The sequence below is a fragment of the Gymnogyps californianus genome, chromosome 1 (assembly GCF_018139145.2).
Source record: "Gymnogyps californianus isolate 813 chromosome 1, ASM1813914v2, whole genome shotgun sequence".
Classification (NCBI taxonomy): Eukaryota; Metazoa; Chordata; class Aves; order Accipitriformes; family Cathartidae; genus Gymnogyps; species Gymnogyps californianus.
In genome coordinates, this window is record NC_059471.1 from 1,418,903 (window position 1) to 1,427,060 (window position 8,158).

The 8,158-nt window shown below is 63.3% G+C and overlaps 1 protein-coding gene across 1 annotated transcript; it reads left to right on the forward strand.

Moving 5' to 3' along the window:
- The first annotated feature begins 240 nt into the window (after positions 1 to 240).
- P4HA3 (prolyl 4-hydroxylase subunit alpha 3) lies at positions 241 to 7,295 on the forward strand. Its single transcript, XM_050906169.1, is given in 14 exon segments — positions 241 to 288; positions 291 to 421; positions 939 to 1,081; positions 1,412 to 1,632; positions 2,686 to 2,835; positions 2,932 to 2,983; positions 3,175 to 3,332; positions 3,417 to 3,593; positions 4,014 to 4,078; positions 4,262 to 4,421; positions 5,285 to 5,347; positions 5,654 to 5,722; positions 6,755 to 6,851; positions 7,052 to 7,295. Coding segments are annotated over 14 exon segments (1,605 nt in total). The 3' UTR covers positions 7,123 to 7,295.
- Positions 7,296 to 8,158: the final 863 nt, after the last annotated feature.

Below are 8,158 nucleotides of genomic sequence, written 5' to 3' on the forward strand. Positions count from 1 at the left end.
GGGGGACAGGCAGGATGAGTCCAAGGCAGGAGGGGGGCAGGCAGGATGGGGACCAGCAGCACCACCCCCCCACCCCCCCCAGCCAGCGTGGCGGATCCGGGGCACCCCCCCCCGCCCCCACCCCCCCCACCCCCCCAAGGCGGGGCCTCCCCGCCCCTTCCCCCTCCGCCCTCCCCCGGCCGCTCCCGGTTGCGGCGGGGACCGGGCCGGGGCGGGGGCCGGGGCCGGGGCCGGGGCCGGATGCGGGCGCTGGGGGCGCTGGGGCTGGGGGCGCTGCTGGCGCTGCTGCCCCCCCCGCCCCGGCCGAGACCTACACGGCCATGCTGAGCGTCCGGAGGGCGCTGGGCTCCGAGGGCCGCCTGCTCCGCCGCCTCCGAGCCTACCTGCGGGAGGAGAGCGCCCGCCTGCGCCGCCTCGCCAGGTACCCGATCCCCCCCCCCCCCCCCCCCGCGTCGTGGTCACGCGTGGGTGCTCCCACACAGCACTGGGAGCATCCCCTCCCCTCTAGGCACCCGTATCCCCCAAGGGTGGGTGCTGCCCTGGCGGGGGGGGGGGTTAACCCAGCCTCCCCCCCCAATTTTTTGGGGGTGCCCCTAAACAGGAGCTTGGGGCATCGTGGGTGGATGGGGAGCACAGTCCGGACACTTGCCAAGGCCCCCCAGCCATGTCGCAGGAGGGGGACACGGTCCCCCCCAACCCTGGGCTGGGGACCAGGGACGTGGGTCACAGCACCCCCAAGGCACGGGCCATCCCCATGTACCCACCAGGGATGGGGCCCACCACCCTTGATGGGGTTTCCCCACCCCTGGCTTGGCTAAAAAGTGGGTGCTGGGGCAAAGCTGCCCCACTATGGGGGGGGCTAGACCCTGGACCCCACCCCAGGGGTGTCACCACCCAGGAGCATCACTCCCAAGTGTCACCCAGTGGGTGCCTTGCAGGTTTTATGAGAAGGTCCAGGCGCTGCACCAGGACCCCGAGGCCTCGGTGGACAACCCCTTGTTGGCCTTCAGCCTCATCAAGCGTCTTCACTCCGACTGGCCCAACGTCGTCTACAACGACGAGGCCACCGAGAATACCCAAGGTACGGGGGCGATGCTCGGCCGCGTGTCCCCTCTGTCACCTGGGGAGAGCCAGGAGGTGATGGGAGTGGATGGAGGAGCAGGAGAATGGATGGAGGAGCAGGAGAATGGCTGGAATCATAGAATCATGGAATCCTTTAGGTTGGAAAAGACCCTTAAGATCGAGTCCAACTGTAAACCTAACACTGCCCAAGCCCGAATGGATGGAGGAGCGGGAGAATGGATGGAGGAGCAGCATGCGGGGTCCCCGGGGATGGAGGAGGGCTGATAAGGGTGATTGCACCCCAAAAGCCCGTTAATCCCCCTCTGTGCACCCCATTACCTGCCCTCAGCACTCCATGCTGGCTTCAAGGAGGTGGAGCAGGAGCTGCCTGGAGCCGAGGACCTGGATGGGGCTGCCCGGGCACTGATGCGGCTGCAGGACGTCTACGCGCTCAGCGTCAAGGGCATGGCCAACGGCGTCTTCCAGCGAGCCGGCGCCGGCCGACCGCCCCTCTACAGCCCCGGCCGGCGCATCTCCCTCTCCGCCGACGACTGCTTCCATGTGGGCAAGGTGAGGGCGAGCCCCGTAAGCCCCCCGCAAAGCTTTTCCAGCCCAGGTTGTTGCTTCCGTAGGGATAGACATTGGGTTTTCTTCCTGCGTGGATGCGGAGGGGCCCCTCTGACTCAGCCGGCAGGCATCCGCCCGCCTGCCATCGCCTCTCGGCTCTCACCCAAATAACGGGGCTTCTCGCTGCTTCGTGGCTCAGGGAAGGGAAGAGCCGAGCCGGTGGCCTGGGGGAGACCTCCCGCCCCAGTATCCCGGTGGATTACGGGGTCGGCCCCCACCCGGGGGTAAAAGTGGGTCCGTAAATCCCTGGGAGGGGATTTGAGTGCTTTGATAGAGGTTTTTGTTCAGGGCGGAGTCTTCTGAGTGTCGGTGCAGAGGTGGGATGGAGTGTTAGAGCGTGGGATAGGACGGGACAGAGTGGGGTGGGGTGGGATGGGATAGGATGGGATGAGATGGGACAGGACGGAATGGGATGGGATGGCAGAGCATGGCATGAGATGGAGGTGGAGGTGCAGATGGAGATGGAGATGATGGGGATGGAGATGGGGATGGGAATGGGGATGGAGCAGGATGGATGGGGATGGGACAGGAAAGGAAGAAATGGGACAGGATGGGATGGCATGGGTGGGAATGGGGATGGGGATGGGGATGGGAATCGGGAGGGGACAGGATGTGATGGGACAGGATGGGACAGGATGGGTGGGAATTGCAATGGGATGGGATGACATGGGATGGGGATGGGATAGAATGGGATGCGATGGGATGAGACAGGACAGGATGAGACAGGGCAGGGACAGGATGGGAGGGTATAGGGGTGGGTTTGGGATGAAGGTGGTGATGGGGATAGGGTGGGATGAGAAGGGGATGGGATGGGTCAGGAGGGATGAGGATGGGGGTGGGGATGTGATGGGATAGTACAGGAGGGGATGGGATGGGATGGGATGGGATGGGATGGGATGGGACAGGGTGGGGACGGGATGGGATGGGACAGGGTGGGGACGGGATGCAGGCCAGGCTGGCCCAGCCGGCGGGTCCGGGCGGTGCGCTGTCTCGCAGGTGGCCTACGACACGGGCGACTACTACCACTCCATCGCGTGGCTGGAGGAGGCCGTCAGCCTCTTCCGCCTCTCCTACGGCAGCTGGAACCTGGAGGACCGGAGCAGCCTGGAGGATGCTCTGGACCATCTCGCCTTCTCCTACTTCATGGTATGGCTGCGAGTCCCATCCTCATCACCCCGGTGCCCGGTGGAGCCGAACCGTGGGCGGGGGGATGCTCACGGGCTCTCCACTCTCCCCATCCAGGCTGGAAACATCTCCCATGCCTTGAGCCTCTCCAAGGAGTTTCTCCACTACGGTACGTGGCGCAACTTCAGATGTGGCAGGAGGTGGGGAGAGGTTTTGGGGTAGTCCCCATCACCTCCACACGGCACCACCTTCCTTCACCCCATTTCTTGCCCCCACATGGGGTAATTCTCCAGGGACTGATGCCAGGGGAAGGGGGGTGATGGGGACACGGCGTTTCGGGTGACACCACCTCTCCGGCAGACCCCAGTAACCAAAGGGTGGCGAGGAACGTGGCCAAGTATGAGAAGCTGCTGGAGACGGGGACGGCGGCAAGCGCCGGACCCCTGCGGCGCCCCAACGGCACCCGCCTGCAGAGCCGCGACGCCTACGAGGAGCTGTGCCAGCGCCCAGGGGGGCAGGTGGGGCTGGCAGGGGGGTGCCATGGTCCCCCACCCCACCACTGTCCCCCTCCTCACGCCCTCCTTGGTCTTCTCTCTCCCCAGCCGTCCCCGGAGCAGCTTCCGCACCTTAGCTGCTCCTACGAGACCAATGGCAGCCCCTACCTCCTACTCCAGCCTGCCAAGAAGGAGACGGTCCGGATCCGGCCCTACGTGGCTTTGTACCACGATTTCATCAGCGATGCCGAGGCTGAGACCATCAAGGGGCTGGCGGGACCCTGGGTGAGCCATCCCCAGGGACGTCCATCTCCTGGAGGAGGACACCCCAAGAGCTGGTAGTCCAGGATGGACCACTCGGGGCATGCAGAGATAGGAGGGGTTTTAAGCCAGGGTTTAGCCAAAGCCTTCTGCAGGGATGAGCCCAGCTTAGCTCCAGCTGAGTCCCCCCAAAAGATTTTAGGGAGAAACCAGGTCCATGCATGCCCCTAAGCCCCTTCCCAGCCAGGCTTGACGTGGTGACACCCAACTGCGTTGGATCCAACTGCTATCACTGCTTCCATCACCCCGGCGGGACACCTTGGGGTGGGGATGTTTGGCCAGCAGCCGGTATAAACACCCCAATTTCAACCCCAACCGGGGTCCCTGCTTGGTGTGGGGGGTCCCCATCTGCAGCAACAACCCCCCCAACCGTGTGTCCTCCAGCTGCAGAGATCCGTGGTCGCCTCCGGGGAGAAGCAGCAGAAAGCCGAGTACCGGATAAGCAAGAGGTAGTGGCCATCCCCTCCCTTGTCCTCCAGCCAGCGGGACCACCATGGCCCCATTGCCACCACCAAGGTGGCAGTGAAGCCGTGCTGGGGAAGCCTGGGTCCTCCACACCCAGCCGTGCCGCGAGGGTTAAGCCCAGCCACGTGTGAATTTGGGGGGGGTCTGAAGGTGGGGTGCTCCCGCAGCGCCTGGCTGAAGGACACTGTCGACCCAGCGGTGCGGGCGTTGGAGCAGCGCATCGCTGCCGTCACCGGCCTGGACCTGCGGCCACCCTACGCCGAGTACCTGCAGGTGGTCAACTACGGGTTGGGAGGCCACTACGAGCCACACTTCGACCATGCCACGGTCAGGGAGCTGCTTGGGTGGTCCATGGGGTGGTCGTGGGGTGGTGCCCAGGGTGGTTCCTGGGGTGCTCTTGGATGGTCCTTGGGGTGATCCTGGGATGGTTCCTGGGGTGCTCTTGGGATGGTCCTTGGGTGATCCTGGGATGGTTCCTGGGGTGCTCTTGGGATGGTCCTTGGGGTGATCCTGGGATGGTTCCTGGGGTGCTCTTGGGATGGTCCTTGGGGTGATCCTGGGATGGTTCCTGGGGTGCTCTTGGGATGGTCCTTGGGGTGATCCTGGGATGGTTCCTGGGGTGCTCTTGGGGTGGTCCTTGGGTGATCCTGGGATGGTTCCTGGGATGGTCTCTCAGATGGTCACCAGAGCGGTCCCTGGGATGTTCTCGGAAGTGGTCCCTGGGGTGGTTTTTGGGGTGGTCTCTGGGCTGGTCCCTCAGATGTCCCTGGAGGTGAACCCTGGGGTGGTCCCCATGGTGATCCCTGGGATGGTGCCCAGGGGGGGACCCTGGGGTGGTCCTTAGGGTAGTTCCCAGGGTGGTCTCTGGGCTGGTCCCTCAGATGTCCCTGGAGGTGGGGCCTGGGGTGATCCCCGTGATGCTCCTGGGATGGTTGCCTGGGGGCAGGTCCCTGGCTGGTCCCTGGGGGCGTCCCCGGGGTGATCCCTGGGATGGCGCCTGGGAAGGGAGAGAGGAAAGAGGGAAGGAAGAAGGGAGGGAGAGAAAAGAAGGGAGAGGGAGAGGTTTCCCTGGGGGCAGCTCAGAGCCACCGGCTCTGTTAGGGTGTGAGGTGCCTCCAGGCCGAGCCGTGTTGGCATGGGACTGTGTCCCCACCGGACTGACTGTCCCCACCTCCTCGCTCTTGGGGCAGTCCAGGAAGAGCCCCCTTTACAGAATGAAGTCGGGCAACAGGATCGCCACGGTCATGATCTATGTGAGTCACACACACACACACACACACACCCCCACCCCCCACCCCCCCGCCATTTCCGGGCCTAGAGAGACTGCACTTGAATGGTCATCAGTAGGGTTCAGAGTGAACAGGGTTTGAGACGGGTGAAGGCAACCCTAAATCAGACTGTGGTGGGTATTAAATGACAACGTCTGCAGTGTAAGAGCTTGTGCCATGCCGTAGCGAGGGAAACGCGGTTGGGGACCAAAGGAGGTTCTGTGCCTCAGTTTCCCCATGCAAAGCAGCCGTATCACAGGGGGAGGGCTCATATTTTTTCTCCTTTTCCAGCTGAGCGCGGTGGAGGCCGGCGGCTCCACCGCCTTCATCTACGCCAACTTCAGCGTGCCCGTGGTTAAGGTGAGGGAGACCCGCGCAAGCCCCCCGGGAGCGGGGAAGGGGGGACGCCGCTCTCTTGTGTCTCGTCTCTCACACGGAGTTGTGGCCGAGCCTGTCCCGATGCCAGACTCCATCCCCGGGGCTCCCTGATTTGTTTTGGGGTGCCAAACCCCCGCCCTGGGGCTCCTGGCTCCCTTCGAGGGGAGCCAAACCCCAATCCCGCAGCTCTCAGCTCTGTTTTGGGGTGCCGAACCCTAATGTCTGTGTTTTGGGATGCCAAAATCCCATCTCGGGGATTCCAGCTCTATTTTGGGGTGCCAAAACCCCAACCCCAGGACTCCCAGCTCTGTCTTAGGGATGTCACACCCCAGCCCTTGGGGTCCTGGCTCTGTTTTGGGGTACCAAACCCAATTCTGGGGGTCTTGGCCCTGTTTTAGGGGTGCCAAAGCCCAACCCCAGGGCTCCCAGCTCTATTTTAGGGTTCCAAACCCCAACTCTGGGGCTCCCAGTTCTATTTTGGGGAGCCAAACCACAATTCTGGGGCTCCTGGCTCTGTTTTGGGGTACGAGACCCCAACCCCAGCACTCCTAGCTCTGTTTTAGGGGTTCCAAGCCCCAACCCTTGGGCTCCTGCCTGTTTTGGGGTGCTAAACCCCAACCCTAGGGCTCCCAGCTCTATTTTGGGGTTCCAAACCCAAGGCATGGGGCTCCTGGCTCCCTTTGAGGTGTGCCAAACCCTGATCCCACAGCTCCCAGCTCTGTTTCGGGGTGCCAAACCCCACCCCCAGGGCTCCCAGCTCTATTTTGGGGTTCCAAACCCCAATTCTGGGGCTCCTGGCTCTGTTTTAGGGGTGCCAAACCCCAGGGCTCCCAGCTTTGTTTTAGGGCTGCCAAACCCCAACCCCAGGGCTCCCAGCTCTATTTTGGGGTTCCAAACCCCAAGCCCTGGGCTCTCAGCTTTGTTTCGGGGTTCCAAACTCCAATTCTGGGGCTCCCAGCTCTGTTTTTGGGGGTGCCAAACCCCGGGGTTCCCAACCTCCTCTCTGCTCCGCAGAACGCGGCTCTCTTCTGGTGGAACCTGCGGAGGAACGGGGACGGTGACGGGGACACCCTGCACGCCGGCTGCCCCGTCCTGGCCGGGGACAAGTGGGGTGAGAGACGGTACCCGGTGTCACCCTGGGGTGACATGGGGTCAGAGGGGCAGCTGTGCCGGTGGGGAGGCGAGAGGGGCTGGGAACCCAGAAAAATCCTGGATAATAGGGAAAACCACGTCACCAATACCGGAGTGGGGTCGGAGAGGGGTGCAGGGGGACGGAGGCAGACGGGGGTCCGTTGTCCTTGTCCCTTCCAGTGGCGAATAAGTGGATCCACGAGCACGGGCAGGAGTTTCGGCGGCCGTGCAGTGCTGACCCACAAGACTAAGCCATCGTGGGCTCAAGGATGTGGCACCCATGGGTGGCAAAGCCACCCCGGCGCAGCGCGTCCCCAGGGCTGGCAGCAAGAGGAGGGAGGGAAGGGGGTGGCAGCCGCGTGGGGTGCTACCGGGGCGGTGGTACTTGCTCAGCCGTGGCCGAATCCGGTGAAAATAAAGTCAAAAGACGCTAAACGGGAGTCTGGGGGAAATATCTTGGCGTGGTACCCGAGGGGATGATGCGGGGGTGTGTATGTGTCTGCGTCCCCCCACATCCTCCCCACCCCGATGCCAGCCTGGACCCTAAATGCACCCTCAAGCCCCCTCCTCCAGCCCTAGATGAAAAGTCTCTCTGCTAAAAGGACTGGCAGTTAGTGAGACGGCATTTCTACGGTAATCAGTAGGCTTCAGAGTGAACAGAATGGCCCTAGAGGACCACAGCAAAGACAGTACGCTATCCTTCCTCAAATAAACCTGCTGCAAGTGCCTGGCTGCATCTTGGGCCTGATTGTGCAGCCCCACACTCCACTCTCGTCCCGACAACAGCACAGGGCCCCCCTCCTCTGCACCCCAGAAGGGTTTGGGTTTTTTTTTTTGCAGGGTTCTTTTTTGCAGGGCGGTCGCTGTTAAGAGGGACCTTGGGGAGGGAGAAGGCGGCCGCTGCCTTCCCCCAGCCTGCCCTCGCTCGGACCACGCTTGCGCGAGCATCGCTCCCCCGGGGCCCCCGCAGACAAACTCCCTTTCTCCGGCCGACCGCAGCACCTGCGTGACCGGGAAGGCAAAGAGGCGGCAGCGGGGCTCCCCGGCAGCGCCTGGAGATCGGGCAGGGAGCTCACGCTGCTCTCCCCGGGTTTTTCCGATGGGGACAGCCCGGATGAAGCGAGGGTCAAGCTGGAAAACGCCATCAGCCCCTGCACAGAAACTCCCAGATTCCACAGCCAGCCAGCCCCATCTATGCGATGTTTGGATGAGATTAATATCCTCCTGGATGAGATTAAAATCCTCCTGGATGGAGAGGCAGTGGGGACCGCAGCCTGGGGAGACCCA